At 34.7% G+C, this 24,630-nt stretch overlaps 1 protein-coding gene across 2 annotated transcripts in view; it reads left to right on the top strand.

The window, feature by feature from the left end:
- Nucleotides 1-24,630, top strand: part of GBE1 (1,4-alpha-glucan branching enzyme 1) — a 149,027-nt gene that overhangs the window by 118,854 nt on the left and 5,543 nt on the right. The window contains exons 13-16 of one of the 2 annotated variants that reach the window (XM_062597651.1): nucleotides 2,341-2,525; nucleotides 3,701-3,829; nucleotides 15,521-15,640; nucleotides 17,522-17,584. In XM_062597651.1, the coding sequence (XP_062453635.1) occupies nucleotides 2,341-2,525; nucleotides 3,701-3,829; nucleotides 15,521-15,640; nucleotides 17,522-17,584 (497 nt within the window). The remainder of the gene's footprint in view (nucleotides 1-2,340; nucleotides 2,526-3,700; nucleotides 3,830-15,520; nucleotides 15,641-17,521; nucleotides 17,585-24,630) is intronic. The other variant, XM_062597661.1, reaches the window with a different exon arrangement.

Genomic DNA, 24,630 nt, shown 5'->3' on the forward strand with positions numbered 1-24,630 from the left:
TCTTCATCTCCGTTTTATAGTGAGAATATGTTCTGAGTCATCTCTGTAAAATGTTTCTGATCCATCAGATAGCATGGGCTCTATGAAAAGCCTGTTTAACTTTTGAAGTACGTAACATCTTTTAATCCTGTGCAAGATGAAGAGTCCAAACTGACTGAGAGGCTGGTAGGCAGCAGGTAATAGCATGAAGTAGAACCATTTAATTTATTTGGGTTTGTATCAAAGATTATTAGAGAAGGAAGGAAAGGATTTATAAAATAAGTAAATTCTGAATACAAGAAAGTCATTCAAAATGCTAAATCACAACAGGAATGAATCTCCAAGTTCAACATCTGAGATTTGTTTTGGAAATTCTAGGTAGGACAAAACTTCTCATATTTGATTAAATTTAAATGTTTTCACTTCTGTTTTCTTAAGTCTGATTTAAGTCTGTTGTGGGCTAGATAGGATGAAAACAATACACTTATGAAGCATTACTGCTATAGAAAAACAAATTGAAATGCAGTGATTTTTGCAGGCATCTAAAGGGATATAAATGCTTGGCCTATAAAGGAACCCATAGCTGGACTGTGTTTTATGCCAGTCTGAAAAGTGTTCATATTGGTGCTTGTGACACTAAAGTTTGGGAAAGGAGCCACTCCCCTTGCAAGCATTAGGTGTCTGAAGCAACCTGTGCTCTGTTAAAGCCCCATAAGTAACTTGATTTGGGTATCGGAGACTGAATGCATCATCATTACACACTGTGATTTGTTGTATATAGTCTAGTCCCACTTGAACTAGGATTACAGAATCACAGAATGGTTGAGGTTGGAAGAGCTCTCTGGAGAGATCATCTAGTCCAACCCCCCTTTCCCCCCCCCCCCCCCCCTAACTACAGCAGGGTCACCTGGAGCATGTTTCCAAGGATTATGTCCAGATGACTTCTAAATATCTCCAAGGAAGGAGACTGCACAACCTGTCTGGGCAACATGTCCCAGTGCTCTGTTACCTTCACAGTAAAGAATTTTTTTCTCATGTTCAGACAGAACTTCTTGTGTTTATACCTGTTGCCTCTCATCCTATCACTGAGCACCACTGGGAAGAGTGGCCACATCCTCTCTACACTCTCCCTTCCGATACTTATACACATTGATAAGATTCTCCCATCAGCTTTCTCTTCTCCAGGCTGAGCAGTCACAGCTTTCTCAGTGTTTCCTCATATGAGAGATGCTCCAGTCCCTTAATCATCTTAGTAGCCCTACACTGGACTCACTCCAGTAGCTCCATGTCTGCTTCTTATTGGGGAGCCCAGAACTGGACACAGCACTCCAGATGCGGTCTCTCAAGGCCTGAGTGGAGGAGGAGAATCACCTCCATTGACCTATTGGTAATGCTCTTCCTAATGCAATGTGTGATACCACTGGCCATCTTGGCCACAAGGGCACATTGCCAGCTCGTGGTCACTCTGCAGTCTACCAGGACTCCCTGTTCTGTCTCTGCAGAGCTGTTTTCCAGCAAGTCAGCCCACAGCCTGTACTGATGCATAGGGGTTATTCTTCCCTAGGTGAAGGGCTTTGCACTTGCCCTTGTTGAACTTCCTGAGGTTCCTCTCTGCCCATCTCTCCAGCCTGTTCAGGTCCCTCTGAATGGCAGCACAGCCCTCTGCTGTATCAGTCACTCCTCCCAGCTCTGTATCATCAGCAAATGAACCAGGATGCTTCTTAAATTTCTCTCTCTCCCTCTCTCTCTCTTTATAATTTTCATTTAATAGTTATTTTACTGGAAACAGTTATGACAATATTTGTATTTATTATATACAGTCAAATAAGTGCTCCAGGTGGGTCCAGCTGGCCTTTTTATTGTTGTTAAGTTCAGTTGATAAAATGGAAGGTTTCTACCTCTGTGGGTATGGAAGCTGATTGTGTGAATGGTGGTACTATTTCTCGTCAGTGCTCTTAGTGAGTTTATAGTGTTAAGGTGATGTGTTTAGGTTTCATAGTGACTCTGAAATTTATATCCTGATTGACTGACTGAATTTCTGTTGTCCTGATTAAAGGATGGGAATTAGGAATCTTTGAGCACCACATGATAGTGTAGAGGCTGAAACCCTCTTTCATGGGCTTTTATAGGAGTCCATGGATGTTTTGCTTGGACAGTGAAACTGCCAAATCAAACCTCTTAACAAATATGAAAGTTCAGAGAATAATTTTAATAATAAAAGGATTGTTTTATGTAAGGAAAATTATTCTGTGGAATTTAAAATTTATAGAAAAGAAATATATTTTAAGGTATAATATCTTTGTTTTGATGTCTCTTCAGCATGCGATCTCATGGATCCTTAATTAATATTTTTAAATACAGGCAATGAATTTGGGCATCCAGAATGGCTTGATTTTCCCAGAAAAGGGAATAATGAGAGCTACCACTATGCCAGAAGACAGTTCAATCTTACTGATGATCATCTTCTTCGCTATAGATTCCTAAACGCATTTGACAGAGATATGAATAGATTGGAGGAAAGATTTGGCTGGCTTGCATCTCCCCCGGTAAGCTGTATATAGTAAACATTAAGTTTCTAGTCGACAGTAGTGTATGTGTTCAGAATAACAATCATATAAAATTTCCAAGCAGAAATTTTAAACAGCTCTTTATTATACACTGTGTAATGCCCCACCATATATTTCAAGTTGTCAAAACATATCACTAAAATATCTTCTACAGATACTAAAATCTAAAATAGTATCCTTTTAACTTCACAGCAAGCTTTTTTCCTATTATTTTTGCTATTTTTATTTAGTAACTGCAGATTGGTCAGACAAGACTAAAATTTTTGTCTATAATCCAGTCCAAGGATTGCTTTGGGAAAGTGTAATTTTTTCTGGCAATTTATTTTGTATAAATAATTTCTCTATTACTGATAAAAAATACTTTTGGTACAGTATAGCATGTGTTATGGTGTCCCAATCTTCAACCTATCACTTTTGTATTTGCCTCTACCTGAATGCTGCACTATATTTTTTTATTAAAATGACTCATCAATTATTATAGTTTTTCAGTGTTTAAGCTTTTCAATTATTTGATAACTTTTGTACATATAAAATATTATGTGATGCCTTAGTCATAATTCACTTTAAAGGACTGTTTAAAATGGTTACTTAGTTACTTATTTATGGCTTTAGCAAATAAAATAAAGATGGTTTATGTGCAGCAGTTAGTTGCAAATAATAAGTGTTTATTGTGGCTTATTGATGCTATTTCTCACACATCAGTTAAAAAAGAAACAAACCCCTTACATACCTGGTGCTGCTTTTTTTTTCTTTTTTTTTAAAAAAAAAAAAAAAAAAAAAAAAAAAAAAAAAAAAAGATGTTGATCCTCATAAGAAATACATTGAAAATTTGGTGTGGTAAAAGAATGCCCCTTTTTGTTAAAGAAAGGTAATACAATGGCCATATGTTACTAGTCTTTGACTGCTAAGAATTTTTCAAGTGCTATGTCTCTAGCTCACTTCTGACTTCAATTCTATGCCCTCCTCTAAAATTTAAAGTCCAGAATTTTTTAATTATTATTTAAGTACAAGAGATTTTTAGTTTATTTGTTAACCTCAGAATCCATATTGCATGAGTCTTTAACAGTCTGTTTTATAACAGCAGTGTATTTTCTTTTGTCAGTTTAATAAGAAATGAGATATTATTTTACAGTGTGGGAAAACTTTCTTCCTAGGCATTTGTGAGTGAAAAGCATGAATCCAACAAAGTCATTGCATTTGAAAGGGCAGGTCTCGTTTTTATTTTCAACTTCCATCCATATCAAAGTTACGTGGACTACAGAGTGGGTGTTGAAACTCCAGGAAAATATCCTTTTCTCTATTGTGTTATATGTACAGAGGAACTTTAGAAGTTCAAAGTTACTTATTTTTGTTTTGCTTTCTAACATGAATGCAGACTGTAATTAAAAGGTAAGTTACTGTTCCTTTGTCCTCAGTACAATCATGCTTTAATGGTTAGTAATTAATGTTTAGAGAAGAAGTAAATAGTTAATCTTCAGTAATTGACTTGTGTGTGCATTTGTCTCCCAATACTTAGCACTGAGAGAGTTTCAAAAAATTGATGTTAACTTCCTTGAGGAATTTAGTTTCCCCAAATAAAACTCAGTTTGTTTCAAGTGCTTTGAAAAATGCGGTCTAGTGAATCTTGCCGCATCAGTTTAATATGCTGCAAGTTCTAGCCTTTTGGTCCACTTCCTTCTTTCTATTCATCAGCAGTTTCAGCGGAAGGTAACTATTGCTATATTTCTATTGCTTTAGTTTGGGGTAGCAAATAGTTACTTGGACTTATGAACACTGCTGCAGAGTCTCAGGACCTTAACTGTGGTTTCATGATTTAGAAGCATTAGCTGAAACCCACCTTGCTCCAGGTTTTCCTCTGCTAGCTGTACAGTGCTACTGGAACTCCTGGAAAAGTTGGCGTGGAAGACAGGAGTAATAAAACCTTAGTATTCTATAAGATGCATCAGGGCTTGATTGTCATAGTCCTCAGGTATCCACCTGTTTAGGCTGATGCTACTGCAGTTTAACTGCCATATTAGAAGTGCTTCAAGTTCTACAGATGGAAAATGTATAAATTCAATGTTAAGGACTGCAATATGTGATGAAAGAATTAGCATGACTTTCTTGCTCTGATACTTAATATACTGTTACACTTAGATTTCATGTTCTTTCTCTGCCTGCCTTTCTCCTTCTATCTCTCTCTCTCTCTCTCTCTCTCTCTCTCTCTCTCTGTGCCTGACTCTCTCTCTCTCTCACACACATACACATTTTTGGAAGAATTCTGCTCCTAATAACACCTTAGTACTTGCAGCTAAGATGTGACTAAGCTGAGCTCAGGCATTTCTGAAACTATTTGGGCGGCTTTATGTTAATGGACATATTCTCATGACCACTCTGTTGACTAAGTGCTCTGAGCTAAGAGCACTGAGCAGTGCTCTCAATTTTCCAATCATTTGAAAAACTGTTCATGAATCTATTTTGCAGTACCAGACCTCCTTGCTCCTTATAAATTTGACTTTTACTGTGTGTATGGAATTCCTGCAGGCATTACTTCTGTTTCAGCCGAGGTTGTTCTTAGTCTCTGTTCTGAAGCAAGTCCTCAAACCTGCTTTTCAATGATTTTGCTTTGCCAGTCAAGGCCCAGATGAGTTTCATTAAGTTAATTTGTCACTAGTTCACTCTGAACATGGAAACAGCTTTCTGTATTGTATCTTGTCTGGAAGCACAGCCAACACTAATTTATTTTTATTTTATTTTTTTAATGTACTCCTTGTGTGTGTGATATATATGTTGTGTATCATATAGATAGATAATGTAGATATATTCGTTTAAGTAAGATGGTAACAAAGATCCATATTAACTCTTCGTTCTCTAACTTGAAGCTGTTATTGCTAATGAAATAGCCAATTATAAACAGTGTATCTGCTTTTATAAGAGGTCTTGTTTTAAGTTTTGCCTCCACTAAGCTCACCACCCCCAACAATTAATGAATTTTGTGGTTCTCTTTTGTCAGTATATCACAAATGATCTGCTTCCTGTAATAGGAACTGAGGGGTCTTGACATTATTGATGATATTACTGATATTTTTTGTTTATAAGACATAAGACACCTTAGTTTTGAAACTTTTATTCATTTAGTTAGGGAAGCGTTGTCCTCTTTTCCTGTATTATACTGTTTGCAGTTTTGAAGGGAAGTAATGAGCTTCTCTTAATTTAGTTTTGTTCCTTGAGAATCTTAGTATAGAACCTTCCTATAAATCACTTTTTCAACAGTCTTCTCCTGATGTTTTTTTTCTATGGTAGATCAATGATTAAACAATGGGTAATTCTAAAAGATCTTCGGAGTGAAACGTTGCCAACGGGATCTCAGCCTAACTGACCTTAAATTTTTAAGTCTGAAGATAATGAGCCTTCTTTTCCTTTCCAGTATCTAGGATTCTAAAGAAGCAAATAATTCTGAATACTATATGTACTGAAGCAGATATATTAGTGATAGTGATAGGCAAATGATAGTACAATTTCTGGTTCACAGGCTGGCCTAAATAGGTTTTCATGCTTCAAAACCTGAAGTGTTTCACCTGGCTGTCCCTCGACGCGACCTCCTTTCAATTGGAGAAAAAAAAAAAAAAAAAAGTGTATATGACCAAAAAGAAAAAAACATAAAGGTGCTTTGAGGTTAGTTGTGCACATTTGCTTAGACAAATAAATTAGCTGCCCAAAAACATCTGTTCAGCTTAACAGCATATTGAGTAAATTTTCTTCAGGCTCAGTAAAATTCAAGGAACTGCAATAGTTTCTTTTCATCTCAAAAAAAATCAAAATGCTTCATCCTAAACTGTTGAGCATAGAAAGAAGAAAATAGTAAAGGAGTAGGGAGTAGTGAGGGGGAGAAGTAGTTCAATTTAGGTAAAAGCCTTTTAATTAGGCAAGTGATTTTATTTATTTATTTTTATTCCTCTTAGTATTTGAAATGAAAATCATATTCATATTACTTAGGACCTCTCTGGTTCTGAGAATCAGATTTATGATCTGTTCCAGCAAGGTCACTGTGCTGTCATCTGGAGACCATCACATGGGATGAACTGCTGGGACTTCTTTTCTAAGGGACTTGAACAGTATTTTGCATCAGCTTATGGGCAACAAAAAATCATGATGCTCATTTCTTACAGCTCAATCTTTCATAGTAGTCGAACACGTATAGAAACTATTAGAACTGTTTTTAATGTCAGTTTTTAAATGAAACATTCTTCCAATGTTAACTGCTACTGCTACCCTTATATCCAACATGCTTATTTTCAGTATCTGTTTTCTTTAAATATATTGGGATGTTCTAATGATGAATAGCTTTCTTTCTAACTCTTGTCCTACAATTAGAGCCATGAATTTTGTGTCCAAATTTGTAATGGAACCTTTTACACTGAAATTTTAGAAAATGTTATGTGAGTAGATGATGATGTCATGTGTAACGTGAAATCTTCAGAATGTTTTTTTTTTTTCCACTTTTAAAGCCACTTTATTCACCATATGGAACTTAAATGTGAAATAGACATCATGAAAAAACATGAATTTGTTGCTATTTTTTTAAGAAGTTAGTAGTCAGTTGTTTTTATGCTCTCAGAAGAGAGGCAATTACTGAATTAGCCTGAAGAGCAAAATAGTCTAATACACTGATTAAATTCTTTTACTAGAAAGTTTATCTAAACAATATTGGGAATTGTGTGAAATGAAGATCCTTGCAGTAGCCCATCCCAAGATGTAAGTTTGTTGAGCAGACTAGATTATTCTAGTTAGTCTGAGTTTGATATGCATTAAGTTTGCCTTTAAGTGGATGAGTTTGACCTATCAGTATTTTATAATAACAAACATCATTAAATTGTTGTATACAGTCTCTGAAGTAGGTTATCAGATAAACTAACAGATATAGAGCTTACTACCTTTCTGGCCTACATTTTTGCAGGCATTTCTGTTTTCATCCCCTTGAAAATCCATTCCTTTAGCTGTTTTTTACTTGCAGGCTATTGGCATAAGAAACCATACTTTCTTCATTGTACTTCTGTAAAGAAATTTGTCCAATAGACATTACAGTCCTCCTTGTTCCACTTGTTTTTGAAAGTGTTTTTCTGAACAGTCAGCCAGTCAAAAGCCCTATGAATTGTCACAGCTAGTTCAGAGTCAGTTTTTATACTCTTGTTTACCACTACCATGTTCTCTATTGTCTTGTGAAATTCCATTGAAATTGAGTTGCTTCATTTTACTTCTTGTTGTTCTAAGATGATGTGGCCTAGGGTGAGACATTCAAATAGTGACCTTATATTTATATGTGTGCTTGAAAGTCCATAAATGTTGTCAAGTAATACAAATCTCTAATAGTTTATCTCTTTTTGTGTCTTGATTTCATATTCTCATACACTGGTAAAGCAAGTAGGAAAAATGTTGTGGGAAAAAATGGTTACTTCAGTACAGATGTTGCTATTTTTATATGGCATAACATATCAGTGCATTAAAAAACTAGAGTGAATGAATACCAAAGAGCAGTACATTTATTGTTGTCATGGTTAGGATGAATAAATATATTTGAAGTCACAGTTGTAGATAAGTAAATAGCTACATGTAATCTTAGATCTCATGAATATTGTTACTAAAATGCTGCAAAGATACACTAAAAAAAAAAAAAAAAAAACATGCACTCTAACACTTGCAGCCTGCACCTAGAGCTTCCAATAAGCAAATAAGGTCACTTGAATGAGTCACTGGAGTGTGACTGCTGAAGGCAAAGATGTTGCTTTGTAGCTCTGTTTTTTTAATTATTATTTATTTATTTATGCAGCCTGCTTTGATGTGCAGTTATGTAACTGTCCCTGCCTATTAGAATGCAGGGTTTATACAGCAAATGAAAACTAAGGACTTAATGTAGGATCTGCTAAATGCCAGATTCCATCAAGGTAGTTTATATCTTAAGGTTAAGATGTGTGAATAAGAAATACAGCATACCACTGTAATTCATTTTGAAATAGTTTGGTTTGAGTAGGAAAATAAATGCAAGTTTCTAGCAACATCAGTCTGTACAATTATTAGAGCAGTATATGCTATTTCCCAGTTTGTGTTTCATTATGTGAGGGAAAGGAGAAAACATTTATGTGCTGATAGTGGAATTTTACTTAATAAATTATGCTCTTTCAGAACACTTTCCTGAGAAACAGGCAGCTTGAGCTAACATTATTTCTGCCCAATTTGCATCAGTTTGGAGATAGCTGAATAATCAACATCTACATCTCTAGCTCTGGATGAAATTTTGAATGTTAACGTGGAAATGATTCATTGACTTCCATGTTTTTAGTACTGTCTAGACATTTCTGTGGTGTAATGGTTGATTCCAAGGCCTCCAAGCGCAGTTCTGCAATGAAGATTCAGTAAGGCAATCTTTTTTCCTCTATTCAAAAGGAAATCTCCCTCAAAGTGTGTGTGTGGGGGGGGGGAGTAGAGAAGGGAATTTGATCTATTTTCTATTTAAGCTGTTACATCAAAACTCAGTAATTTCAAAATAACTTCCCTCAGCTTCGTAGTCAGTCTGTTCTAGTGCATCATTAGCTGTGCTATTAAAATGCTTTTCTTAATGTTTAATCTAAGTCTGTTTCCAACAATTTTATTATTGATCCTGTTTGTAAAGAATTAGACTTCCTTTTATTGTTTTGGTGACACTGTTATTTTCTTAAGTCTTTCTTTGTTGAAGTTCTTCAGCCATTCCTACAGAATTAGCTTTGATCTTGAAGACCAGTGCCCAAAGTACAGATCTCTGTTCACCAGTCCTGGTAAACATGGTCTTAAGATTCATGGTCTTAAACTCTAATTCTATACAGAGTTTGTGCCACAGCATGTTGCATTTGTAATCTCCATGTCATTTTTTTAATAACAATTTCCTATTTTTTCTTCTTCCTCTCATCTTGTATTTGCACAATTAAGTATTTCTGTTATTCTTGTCTATGCAGCATTTAACATTTATCCCAGCTAAACTCTTTCACCCTGGACCATTTCTTGAATTTATCAGTATCAATTTGAATTCTAATCTGAATCCTATGCCATAGCTGAAACCACCATTAGCTTTGTAATCTGCAAAATAATAGATTTGTAACAGAAGTACTACTGGCATGAACAAAATACCTGAATGGAAATACATGTGTGAAAGAACTAGCAGAAGCAAGAAAACAGACACACATGTCAAATAAACATGGAAAAACAGACAGTAAGCAGCAACCTTCCCTAAAACTTAATGGTAACTGAAGTAATCAAGATTCTGAAGCAAAGGAGAACATGCCATAAGGACTATTGATTTCTGCAGAGTCTAAGAGACTTGTCCCCAAGCTGGGTTCTCATTGCCCATCACAAGGAACCTAAGAGTTGATGAAAACTTGAGTGTAGTTGAAAACTTGAGCATAGTTGACATCCCTTGTCCTCAGCATTGTGTGTAAGTACTAGACCACTTGGGCACATAGAACTTGGTGCTTGTGAGATAGGTATGAGAGTGAATGAAATCTATGAGAGAATGAGTGAGTGAGTAAAAATAAATTTAACTTAAAGATTTTATAAATAAAATTGATTATTCCCTTTTCCTTCTATAAGATCTCACACTGAGTTTTTTTGCATAAATTTTCTGCAGTGTCAGAAGTCTCATGAAAATTAAGTTATGTCCTCTTTTTTGGGGGCCAAGAAAGTAAATGATCTTGCTCTTGTTCAACATGTATTCTTCATTACATGGATTTACAAATTTAATTTCTTTTTCCATTTCCCCCCCCCCCCCCCCCCGAAGAACACAGCTAACAAGACTACTTGGTCTGTAGTTCTTCAGCTTCTTTTCTTCTCTCCTTCTACCTTTCTAGTAAAAGAAAAAAAAGAAAAAAAGAATATTTGGAGCACTTGAAGATTGTTTGTTTCAGTACTACCCCATAAGTTAACTACTGAATGGCTTCAAATATCCTCTGATTATTTTGTCCTGAAGCTCATCAGGCCAGGATGTTTAATTTCATTTGAAAACTCATCCAAATATTCTGAAACACTTTTTCTCAATTGTATATTGAGACCTTACTCTTACAGCACTCCTCCAAAAATAGAAGTGTGTGAAGAGGAAACCTTTATCTTGAGATTAATTACACTAACTACCTGCTTGTCTAGTGAAATTCAAGACTCTCTTCTCCTTTTAAACTGCTCTAGCCACTTTAACCACCTTTAGAAGGCTTTTTATGATTGTTGGCCTTCAATATCTTCTTTTCTGCTTTCTTTCAGTCTGTCTTGAGAAATAATGACTGTTGGTTATTCAGGTGTTGGTATGCCTGGTTTTATCCTCTATTGTTTTACATTCTTCACTTATTGCCAGGATATCTGCTTTTATTTTAGCAGGGAGCAATTTGGCAATGAAAGCTGCTGCCAGGACAATTTGTATGTTCTCACTTTCTGTAGAATAAATGCATTTCTCAGAAACATCCAAGCCCTGATTCATTACAGTTGCATTTGAGACCTTCTTGAACCAGCTGATATATCTTTGTACTTGAAAGTCATACGTCTTACGGTGATCCTCATGCCTTCTCGATCTGGCACTTCTTCCAACAGTTTCCCTACCTACTTCTGATTCCATATCAGGTATCTTTTGCTGTTGTGAAAATGTAGGTTATGGTCCCAGTAAATTCAATCTAACGTATCTGAACTGGCATACATAGATTGAGATTGCACTGATAGTAGAAGAAAACAAATCAGCATTTTAGATGAGCTTCTGAGTTTTTTGGACTCGAGTTAAGCAAGAGCACAGATTGCTTTGAGAAAAATGATATTGAATCCGTTATCCTTTTCCTTCATTTATTCATTATTAATTTTGAGACAGATTCTGTATTTTTACATCTTCAGCCCTTATATCCACAACTTGAATATTCAGATATTGGAGAAAGCAAACAAACAGAAGTATTTTCCAGGTAAGTGCCTCTGTTTCTTCTTCAGGTCAACTTTTGTATGCTTATAATATTGTCTCAGTAACTGATGCATGTATACTGAGCTTCATATTCTGTTAGAATGATCAAAAATATTCTGCATAGGCAGAATATTGCCCTGCCTCGATAGCCATCACATGGGTATCTTACCATAGGTAATAGTGGCGAGATTCACTGTTCATTAGTTCTTAATCCCTTTTTGCTCCCTGTGTGGCACCTGGAATTCATATTCTCATTAGAGTGAAGCAATGCAAATTGCTTGAAGATGATCTAGAGAGAAATTGTTGTTATGCAATATCCAATGCCCTCACTATATGCCTTTCAGATACTTTACTTTGGGTGTAATTCTAGTCCTGTGTTATTCCCGTTAACAGCTTGAGCGCTTGTGCTTCACAGGCACATCTAATTCACTTTCATCTGAGGGGAATCAAGTCCAAACTTTGCTTTGAAGTGTGAACCAAAGCAAAGGGCATATGGTGAGGAGAACAGCTCTGAAAGTGCACTTTCAGGCTTAAATGTTAAGGTGGACATATCTGATTCCTTCAGTCTCTCACAATGAACTTGAGAATCCAGCAAATGCATGGAGTAGCATGGACTTGAATATGTGCTTTCTTTCTGTCAGGCTGCTCTATGCCCAGAAGTGTACATCAATTTCATGACTACTAATTGACTGCCTACACCTGGTTTAGCGTATATGTATATAAGCATACCAAAGGTAAATCACAGTCTGCAAAACAGCACTTTTCAAGTATCACACTTGATTTTTCATCTGTAATCTCTCTGATTCTGTGTGCAATCAATTTTAGTTTTGAAGGAAGAAGTGGTGAATTAACTCATTCTATGAGCTCCCCTAAGCAGAAGCTGTTCCATTTTCATATTTTCTTAGAATAGCCCTGGGTTGTCTCTTCAAGGTGAACAAATGCACACACGCACATGCACCTATCTGAGGAATGCAGTGAGTTCCCAAGTCTGTCTGCCGAGACAAATTCACATAGAGAAAATTATGTGATATGTAATATATCTGGACCTTTGGTTGTACCGGAGTACAGAAAAAAATAATTTTGAATAATAAATATCTCACTGTTGCATGTAAGGGCATTGGAACTTCTGCTCGTGATTGATAACTATGAAAACTTCAATTAGAGCATGAAACTTATGTCTGTGAACCTCATTTTTGCCTCGTGTAGTTTTTAATGTTGAATTGCAGGAGTGCTGAAAAAACAGGAGAAAATATTTTTGTGTTTAATTCTCTACATTAAAGTAGTACAAGGAGGTCTTGCTGTGTTAATGGTAGGTTTCTAATCCACAATTCATAAGGGTAGCCCCTTAGTAATTTGTACTCTTCTGCATTGTTGTCTTCTCCTGACTTTTTTGGATGAGCAAAGTTGGAAGGACTTGTGTATTTAGCTGATAAATGCCTGACCACTGTGAATACAGCTGTTAAAACGCTGAACCCTTTCAAAAGTGGGCTGCTTATTGTATACGCCAGTAGCTAAAACAAGACTAAGAAGAAATGCTAATACAGTACTTGGATGAAGATCGAAAGTCAAAATTCAAGTCAAGTGAAAAAAATTTTCTGTAATTTGAAGGTTGGATTTTCAAAATATATCCAACTTATTAAAGGGTTATTTTATTTTTATTTATACCATTACTGCATGTGTAGCTATATAAACTAACTGTACTAAGAAGCAGTGTAATAATCAGCATCTGGTGGGGTTGGCTCTGGTTTTCATGGGCCATGCTTACAAATCTCACTTCAGTTGCTAAATGAATGCATATTAAAAACTTTGGTAAATTATACTTAAACTCCCAAATATTTCACCCCTATCTTTTGGGCAAGGGCATTAGCAAATAGGCACTAACATATGGAAATTGAATAACTTATTTCTGCCTAAGAATGGAGAGAGAACAAGTGGTCAATGCTGTTATCAGTCACTGCATTTTAATATTAAAGGAATGTTAGCTCCAGTATTTTACTTATATACCCACGTACCACTATTTCTAAGTTATTCATGATTTCATAAGAGGTAAAATCTGAAAACATGCTGCTTCTAAGAGCATATTTTTTTTTTAACTACTAAAAGAACATCTAAGCAATACATATTGATTTAGGAATTTTCCTGTTTATTTTAAATTTAACATGTTTTCTTCTGTTTTTTTGGGAGGGAGGTTATTTCTTAATTCTTTTTTGAACAGTGTAAGATACCTTTGAATTCAATGTCTTCAATAATAATAGAATTTTTCAGCACTTTGGTGTTACTTAGGACTATTAGTGATTTTTTTTTTCATTTTAATCTATTATGATATAAGTAGTATTTCAAGGAAGAAAGCCTCCTTGTAATAACTGTTTCTGAGTTAGAGTGCTGGGTCAAAATTGATGCAAAACCTTTTAACTTTCCTCTAAGAAAATGTATTTTATTTCTACGTTTCTCCCTGTTTGAAAAGGTTGTCATATCCCATCCTCACCCCACATTGCATAGTGTAAGATCTCATGTGGAGGGTGAAAACTTGCTCTTGTTGTTGCGGGAGTGCTGAAGCATCTCTTTCTACAAAAATCAACAATGAATATTAGTGGGGGAGCTTTTCTTCTGCATTCTTAAACAATGTCAAATGTCCTAGTTAAGTAACTCTTGCTTTATGTATGGATTTTACTAATACATTTTGAACAATAACTAAATACATGAAATTAATTAATGAGATACAGGCTTCTTGTACTAGGTACAGCTATGGCAGCATACAATAGCTACTTCTGTGGAAGACTTGCTTTAGGAAATATTCTAAAAGACTTCATGGGAACAAACTTTTCCCGAACACCCCAAACAAAGCATCTAGGTGTACCTTGGCTATTACTTTTGTGTGTAAATCTTTTGATCCATGTGTAATGGAAATAAGTAGGTTTAATCTTGTCATAGCCTTATAATTTCTAGCTGGATTAAGTGTGAAGTCATGCCACTATTACTATAGCTGGTTCAGGATAGCCAGCTGCTCCCAAGTCTGTTTAAAAGATCAAAAGCTTTTGAAAAGTTTTTGCATGTTTGCTGTCCCTGTCTTCCTTTCTTTCTAGCCTAAGTTCATTTTCTAAAAATTTCTATATATAGACATGAAGTAGCAGTGTTTTATCACAGTTTTTGATCCCTTTTGATCTGTGCTTTAGCTTTGTCCCATTTGTATTGTCAGAACTATATCTCTCTTTTAAGTCAAGAAATGGCAGCAAGGGATAAAAATGGAATACTTATTAGCTATTCTGTTCAGAAATTGAGGAATGTAGTGAGAGAATGAGAGTTCATTTACATATGGAGTGAAGAAGCAAATAAATATATGCATGTATGCGCATGGTCTGGGTGCCTGTGTGGAAAATACCAAAGAACCAGAGCCATGGGTGCTCAAACATTTTATTGTGCAATAAAATCTAAACTAAACAGTGCCTGATCCTATTTGTAAAACAGGTTATGAAAGAATGGAAATGAAACCATCAAGATGACTTAGTATTTTGTACATGTCTAGCTACCTTTGTTTACATTTCCAGTCTTGCTCAGTTGTGACCAGACTTTCTAAATTGATGGGGAACCTGCCACTGAAGAAGTTTGCACAATATGGCTGTTATGTATAATACAGGAGACCCAGTGTTCTTAATTTTATGTAGATGCATTTAATCTGTGACAAGTATTTGATACTCAAACCAGAGTACACTATCTGGAATAATTTCTTTATGAATACTCAGTAGACCATGTTTTTTGTGTGTGTGTGTGTGTTTTTTTTTTTTTTTTTTTTTTTTCCCCTGTCCTCTCCACCTTCTCAACCTTCTCAAAATTTCAGTAGAAATTTTCATCTTCTCTTCCACAAGCCTCTTAATTGTGCTGGACTATCATTCCACAAATAGCACTTTTGTTAGATTATTTTTTTTTCTATTTTTCCTTTAAACTACTTATATTAGTATGAAATATGTTGCAGCAGTGTTTCAGTTTTACTGTTTTATTTCCCATTTAACAGTAATCTGGCATAGTTCCTTAACAGTATCCTTTCAAGTATAAAATCCTTCTGGATTCTGATACTCCAGAATATGGAGGACATCAAAGACTGGACCACAGTACAGAATACTTCTCTGAAGAATATCCTCACAATTATCGGCATAATTCACTTATGGTAAGTAAGGGTGGGGTTTTTTTGTTTGGTTTTTGTTTTTCTACTTTCATTTTAAATAACTTCTAAACTTTCTTTGGACAAATATGGAGGCATTCTAGGTACATTGCTGTTATCTTTTTTATTTTCTCAAAATTAGCTTTTGTATAAATAGAGTGGAGATGACAATTTTATGATTTATTTATGACCTATAATGTTCACTGTTTTTTCTTTTAACATTACATTTAAATTTAAATGCACTTTTGTAGAATAAAGTGTTTGACATACAAAACATTCCTTGCCAGCAAATATGCATGAAATACTTCTAATGTGCTTTGGAATTGTCATTTTGAATATCATCATTCATTTACTTTATTTTCATATCTGAGAAATTCCATCTTCATGCTTGCTTTGTGATTAAAGCTCTGTAGAAATTGATATTTTCAAAGCTTTTCTAAAATCATTTGCTTAAATACACAAACATGAGTTGCATCAAATCACGCATTTGCCAACAGGCTTTCTTCCTACTCAGTTTACAGAAAAACTTTACAAGGCAGAACAGACTTACTCTATTCCCATCAATAATTTCAAGAGTTTCCAGTCCTAAACTGGTATAAATTATGAATAAAGGCTTTCCTACAATTCACTTTAGATATAAAATGGGAGGCATATCCTTGCATACAATTTCTGTTAGCTGAGGTGATAACTAACAAAAATTAGCTTTCATCGTTGCTCTTGAAATCATAATCATTTATCACAGTTAACAATTTATGTATCTGTAACTTTCCCATTTTATGTGTATGTGTTATAAAAAAGGTCTCTGTGTGTGTGTACGTATATATGTATGTGTGTGTATTTATATATATATATATATATATATATAAATACACACACACACACATATAAAATGTGTATCTGTTTATTAACTTCTACTAACGTTCATGAGCTCGACAGAAACTAAGCTTCACAAAAGCCATGAATAATTTTCCTCTCTTCTGTGGAAGTAAATGATATAGATTAAGACAAAGTTCACAGGAAAGGTTCTGAGAAGGCTTATATTGCTGACTAGACTTCTGTATCTAAAATACAAACACGTATAGGTGAGGGCATAAGTGAGATGTATATATGTTTATATGCATATACACTCCTGTAAATAAGTTACATTTATAATGTAAAAGAATACAAACATGGCATATGTGCACTGGTCTGTGCCATAGCTCTCCTATGACAGAGTGGAGAAATCCAAGTTCTAGTGTCCTGTCTTCTCCCGAGAGCTGTGCTCCAGAAACCTACTGTAACTTGCAAGCTCTTTCTCTCTTTTACACACCCCCCACACTCAGCCTATTGCCTTGTATTCAGAGTAGTGGCATTTATTTTCTTGGTTTGTTTTAAAACTGCATCATTACCTGAAAAAAAAATCGTTTGTTTTCATCATTCTTCCTGTAAAAAGATCCCGGGAACACTTCATATTCTTCGTAAGTATTTATGCCTATTTGCACACAAAGAAACTGAGGCTCCAAGGGAGTTCATTTTTGAAGGATGCATAGCAGGTTAATGCTTCCAGAATTTTGCTTCATGTGTCCAATTCAAATACCTTGTTTTAGTGGCAGATGCTCTCCAGTCACTAACTTAATAACTTTTGCAAGCTAATTAACTGTAATTTGGAATGTATACTTTACATTTGGACTCTTAGATGATGAGTGCAAGTGATTCAAGACAGAAAAAATGTGACAAAATATGAAGATGCAATTTGCTAAGAGCATGTGGAAGATGAAGCATGTGACAAGTAAGCAAAGCAGCAAATGCGCTTTTGTAGCATAAGCTGTGGCATGGCAATGGCGCTTCTGGGTCAGGAAGAAAACCAAGGACATGAGTCACATTAATTTTTTGTTTTATATCCTTCAGCAGTCCAATTCACAGAGCAGCTTCAGTCAACAACCCAGAAGATGCCACAAGCACTACATAGAGGTAAAATGCCAGTATAAAGGACACCAAGCAAAAGTAATTGGGAAAAGTTCTGGAAAACCAGACCAAACTCAACAAAATAGAACTCCAAGTGAGAAAGAACAAAAGTTACAGTAAACACCTTCAGTTGCTGTTTTACAATAAAACTAGCATAAATAGCAATTTAGATCCCATCTCTTAGATAATCTAGTCATGCTTGGGAGTTGCTCTAGAATTAGTTGAGTTTTTATAAAATCCAAGTAGATGTCTTCCCCTCCAATTTCTTTTAAAAGGTCTATGGCTTCACCCCAATCAACTCACACTGTTCCTGTTTTTTTTCCCCTCTATCATTATCTTATTCACCTTAGGTAATGCATGAGACTCAAGTTTTTCATTTCAAAATCTTTAGATCCCCTTCACCACAAAACTAGTAAGAAATATTTTTAATGATTACATAAGATTTTGTGTGAAAGTGTTGGCAAATGTTATCAGCTAAAATGCCCAGAGGTCTGTGACAGAATGAAATCACATGCGATAATAATTCTGCTGCTCAGGTCAAACTTAAATAGTGTAAAAAATACATTGTAAAAATAGAAGATTAAATGTGACGTGATTCATTTTAAAAACATCACCTAATAAACATTCAAAGTGATATTGCAGGATGAGACAAAGGAAAATATAAAATACTTGGAGCAAAGAAAACTGAATCAAGGGTAAGCTTTATAAGCAGTATTAACCACTTCACTGTAAAATTTTGCTGATGAACAGATGATACATGTTCTGTTCAGTAATGATTTAAAGGGTTAGATTTCAAAATCAGCAGCAGTACCTTGACAGTTCCGTATATAAATCCACAAAAAATGTCCATTGTAATTACTGATTTAAATAATCTATTTTTTTGCATTTCACTGCTTGCTCTGTTCTGGATTGTTAACCCATATCTAAATGTACGTAATTTGCTACATAATCAAACTTTATAAAATCAAGATGTTAACCTTTTTCTTCTATAAAAATAGAATCTCTTTACCTCAGTTTTATTTCTGCTTATCTCTTCCATAGTGTTCTCTTAATAGTCTTTTCTGAAGGATTTTTGTTACGTGGTTTTTGAATGTTTTTTTAAACTGTTAGTTTTGCCTGTTTCTTTTCTAGTTAGAAGTTAAATGCCACAGACACATTTCAGCTGCTGTCATATACCCTGCTACCCCTTTACGTACAAAGCCTTTTATTGGTACTTTATTTGGTCATTATACTTGGACATTAAACTTTGATTTTAGGGAGGAAAAAAAAACTTTAATTACTCACATAATTCTTAATTTTTTTCTCCATTTTTTTTAAGGCTTGTGATTTGACTGAATTTTACTGTAAAATGTAGTTAGAAATCAGTCTGTGTTTTGGTCATTTTCATATTTTTGTAGTACACCAGAACTAAGTGTTTGTATGAAAACAGTAGTTTTGATGTTTTGTACACCATCAAAAGTTCAACATCAAAAGTGTCAAATGTCATTATAATTATAGACAGAAACATAGATCTTTGACTGTAACTAGATATGTAGACAGATACAATTTACACTTTTCTCCACAGTACTTTTTGTTCTATATATTCCAAGTAATAAGCAGCCTAAGTGGAATATTGCAGACTATGTTATATCATTGGCAAATTAGCATGCAGATTACTGAGACATGTAATATTTTATTTTTCTTTAGTTGTTTCAAATTAGTTTTTAAAAAATAACTAGGTGTTGGATTTCCCTCCCCTCAGATGGTGATCTTTTTCAGGTTCCTTATTTTTGGCCTATACTGACAATGTCCTCACACCAAATGAAGCTGAAATTATATAGTTTATTTTAAGAATATCCTTATTACTGGGTTGTTTTTTTTTAACCTTAGCCTTAATATATGATACTCAATGTCAAAGTGCAACTTCCTGCTTCCTTGAGTATATTGACAAGTTAAAATATTCCCACAGACTGAAATGTTCTAAAAGCTTTTAGTGACCCTTAGGTTTGAAAATACTAATTTGAACAACTTCCATCATCAGGATTTGTGTATTGAATTTTAAGAGTCTGATGTAGTCTTTAACTGTCTGTCCCCCTGATGTGCGCACACATAAAGAATGTTTGCTGTTGGAAAGCTGTTTTAACCAAGGAAATGGGATAAGTTTTAAATATTATCAAGATCTTTTATTATTTTTACTTTCTGAGGATTAAGGTTTATAAACTCTTCTCTTCATATCCATTGATCATTGAAAAAAAAAAAAAAAAATGGAATGCTTCCAAAGGTTTTTGTTGGCCATTTTCCTTCCTCCTGTCTTATTTTTTAACCCACCTTTTTTTATTAGGGTTTTTCTGTTGTTGCTGTAGTTTTCCTTAACCTGCAGAAAAGGTATGTAGAAGATAACAAGGGAAATGTTGAGATACAGTGCAGTTTTTGAAGTGCTTTTGCAGAAACGAAGCAAGGCAATCTGAGAAATGGTTTTCTGCATGTTCATGTCTTACAGCTGTAAATTGAAAAATAAATGGAGGCAGAATTTCACGTGATTTTAAGCATACCTTCTTTGTCATATGCAGTATTTAACAAAATGAAATCGAAAATGTCTGAGGTTTTACATAAATTATAAGCAGGAAGGGAAAGTAACTGTGTATCTATTCATTGATGCCTAATTATATTCTCAAAATAGTGTCAGTGTCTGACAATTAGTAGTGATGCAGAGACATGAGATTGTCTAAGGCCTTCACTTTTAATTAAAAGTTTAAGAAAATGTTGGCACAGACTCTTGACGTTGCCTTCTGCATCTACCAGCAATTTGCACTGTCAGATATTTTTCTGTAGTGCCTGATCTAGCTCTAAGTTCCAGTATTTCTTCCATCTGCTGCAAAATGACATTGAAATGATTTTTTATTTTATTTTTATTTTATTTTTATTTTATTTTTATTTTATTTTTATTTTATTTTTATTTTATTTTTATTTTATTTTTATTTTATTTTTATTTTATTTTTATTTTATTTTTATTTTATTTTTATTTTATTTTTATTTTATTTTTATTTTATTTTTATTTTATTTTTTATTTTATTAATTCCCCAACCCCTGCAAGTGGGATGGAGAGTGGTTCATTGCAGCTTCAGCTAATTTCAGTTGGTGCTTGCACTTGACACTGAATCAAGTTCTGACAGTTCTGAAAATTCTACAGCAATTGTCAGCTGTAGAACTTCCTGCTTGTTGGGTTTTTTTTATACATAGTTGGAGAGTGCTATGTATTGTGATCTTCCAAGGTATCTAAGGTGAGTTTCCTCTTATAACTATTGTTGTTCACAAGTACATTGTGTATTTAGTTAGACACAAAACTACTCGTAAGTATTTAGTTTTATTTTAAAGAGAAATTCTTATTAGCTTTTCTAATCTCTTGTTTGTGGAAATTAGCTGGATGTTTACAGTGGACAAATATAAGAAATAAGCATTTGTATGACTACAAAGCATGGACGTGTGTGTTCCTGGCATATAGTAGTACTTATTACTTTACACTATTTTTGAGATAGCCCCTGTGAATACAGTATGGTCTTAATGGGACACCATGCATGTAGGTGGAAAAGAGAATGACTGTAAAAATGTATTAATTCTGTATTAAAGTGGATATACTGCATTAGTGCCAGAAGCCTTGATCTGTATTAGATTTTCTTTGCTTTAAACTGTGAAACTACCTCATAGTTTAAATGGACAAGCAGTATGAAAAAGTTAAAAAGAAGATAACAAAAAACATATTTTGTATCTATTTGACTTATAATCAACATTTCTACCCTCTGTTGTCTTCAGCTAGCCCATCTGCCTTGTGAATTCAACTTGCAAATATTTCACTTTATTTCTGATGAATACTCCATTGGGAATACAAAGAATCTTGATGATAGTTTGTTGACTAAACCTCTGAAAATTAACTTAATCAAAAACTTCATTCACAGCTGAGTCAGCCTGACTCTATCATAGATCTGGTGTTCTCCCTTTCCCATTTTCCACTCTCTCCATTGTGAAGGCCTTACGAGTCTTGCTGTATGTGTGTCTCTTACTGGTGTCTTCATGGCTTCCTAAAATAGCAGTGTTTTTGTGTGACATCTTGGAGAAAATGGAACAATTGGTGTAGCTAGCAAAGGGTTAATTTATTGAGATATCTAAAATCCTGAGTAACCTGGTCTGATCTCATCGCTGACACTGTTTTGAGCAGAAGGATCTCCTGAAGCCCTTTTCAACCAGAATTATTGTATAATCCTAAGTACTCTAGGGGGGAGAAAGAGCCTGGAAGGGCTTTTCAAGTGAATACAGGAGGCTTGGAAGAGAAGAGAGATTCAGTGGATGATACTATTGAATGATAGTCAAGAAGCTGAACTATAAACCAAAATATAGAATACTAGAGAAAATAGCGTTTTCACTTCTGTCCATGTTCATCAAGTAAAGCTGATGAAATGGTGAATGAGAACAGGATAAAACTTCTGATCAGAAAGAAGCAGGTTAGAAGAGCAGAGATCAATAGAAGTGAAGGCAGTAATCGAAATTATATAATTTGGAGACAGCACATGAAAGGAAACGGAGGACAAGAATAAACTCCTGACAACCCTCTTCAGCAAGGAAGAGAAAAATATCAGAAATGCCATTTTTGGTTATGTCTTATGAATACCTAGCTTTTGTGATGGTGTTGCTGTTGGTGTTGCTGTTTTTTGAAAAGGGGAATTAGAGCACAAGAAGGTAAGCAATTTAAGAGCAATTTAAGAAGGGTTTCCAGGAGGCCTGTCTCAGTATCTGGGTCTCTTGATGCTTAGTGAGTTGATCTTAGGGTGGGAAATGTTGCTGCTAAACTATTTGTACTGAACTAACTTGCCTGGAAAATCACCAATTGTTTTACTCTCTTCATCCTCTTTCTTACATTTCTGTAGCATAAATAACTAAATGGAGGTTAAGGGATAAAAACTAGTGTAATACACTTTTACATTAAATTCTGTTTATGATCTTGCTCTTTTTCTTAGAACATCCCTTGAAGACAAATCAGTTATCACTTCTTACATAGTTTTGATTTTTATAATTTTAAATGAAACTCAGCATTCACCTATAATAGCCAATAACCTGTTTCTTCTATGTAAAGTATTACAAGAACATATAGCTCAACAAAACAATAAGAATACAAAGCTTTTTAATTAACTTAATTACAAAAAAAAAAAAAAAAAAGAGTAAGGAAAAAAGAGTTAGAAATACCTTAAAGAGACTGAATGCTTTCAAATTCATGGGGCCAGACGGATTTTGAAAGATTTCAGTGATGTGATTGAAAGGCTGCTGACTATCATCTGTGAAAAATCATAGTGATCAGAAGGTTAGCATTATGTTAATCTGTGTTTTGAGTTATTTTTTTAAGAAGGGATTTTTTTTTTCTTTTCTGGGGGGTGGAGGCAAGGGATCTGTCACTGCCTCAGTCACTGGAGAGGTCAAGGATCACATCCTCTTGGAATCCTTATCTAAGCAGGTAAGGTATAAGAAGGTCTGTCAGAAAGAGTCAGCACAGATTTAGCAAAGGCAAATCATGCCTGGTGAAACCAGTTGCTTTCTATGATGAAATGACTGGCTATGTGCATGAGGTTACCGTATTGATTGCAGTAAGACTTTCAGGTTTGTCCTCTAACACTGTTAATCTGGGAGCTGAGGAAGTATGGGCTAGAAACACTGAATGTTAGGTGACTGGGCAGCTGCTTGGGTAATCAAAGGCTCCATGTGTTGCTGCTGGGTCTGATACTGTTCAGTGTCTTCAGCAGCAACAGGAATGATGAGACACAGTGTATCCTTAGGAAATTGTAGAGGTCACTGAATTGGGGTGAGGAGCAGGCAGGCCTTGATGGATTGAATTGTAGCAGCTGAATCCAGAGACATCTTGCTAAGTTTGAAGCCATGTTGAGTGGAATGGAGTTTGTCTAGAGTCACAGACCTATTATAAAATGTCAGAATTATCTTCATTAGTGTATTTCAGTGTGTTGGAATTACCTTTAAAAATGTTTATTATAACATGGACCCAAATAATTTAAAGACTTAAAAGATCCATGATGGCTTACTTAGAAAATGCAAAAAGAACTATAGTTACCTTTTTCAGTATTTAAAGACCGAACTGAGTGATGCAATAGAGGCATTCATGCTTCTGTGTCAGAGGATGCTAGCCTTTATTTGATGCTTTTGCACATTTATAATACTGAATACTTGTATGTGTTTCAATATGAATCAAAGTAATGGATTAAAATATTATTTTAAAAAAATCAGAGTTCTTCATTCAGATAGAGACTTTGATTAAATAGATTCATTGCCACTATTTAAGGCATGGTTTACCTGCTTTCAGTTAGGAATTATCTTTCTGTGTATTTGAAAATGACTGAACTCAAATATACAATAAGATGCTTCCTTTCAACTTATCCCATAACTAATGGATTCATGACATTTTGGTAGTGAGTGACATAGCTTAAAAAAAATGTTGCATGAGCAGAGAACAGAATGCCATATATGCTATGACTTGTTATTAAACTGTCTGAAGCAAGGATTCAACATCTGGTAAGACTGTAGAAAATTACCAGTGAAGAAATAGTCTAGAGGCATATCAAGGGAGTAGAAGTTTGTAATTATTTTGCATACTACATTCTTTTATTTTTTTCCCTAAATCTACACCTCTTATTATTCTTAACTTAGTCTTTGTGTTATTCAAGCTTACATTCCAACTTTGTAGAACTGTTTGAGTTCAAGACATCTTTAGTTACTAATTTGTCAGAAAGGGGATCACCTATACTGAGGAATGAAAGATAGACTCACTTGATAAGAACATTAAGTATATTATGTTACCATTCTTCATCACTGAGTTCCTTTCAAAGCACAGCTAATGTTTGTTACGTAATTTTCTCTTCCATTTCCCTCCTCAAAGGAGAGACTTACAAGGATTTTAAAGTAATTTATGCCTGCTGTGTTAAAGCCAAAACTAGAGGCAGATATCCATCTGTTAGCATCACCCTACATCCCCAAAAGCACCAACAATTTCCTTCACAAACCATATTCCCACAAAGGCA

This window comes from Rhea pennata, chromosome 1 (assembly GCF_028389875.1).
Source record: "Rhea pennata isolate bPtePen1 chromosome 1, bPtePen1.pri, whole genome shotgun sequence".
In the NCBI taxonomy this organism is placed as follows: Eukaryota; Metazoa; Chordata; class Aves; order Rheiformes; family Rheidae; genus Rhea; species Rhea pennata.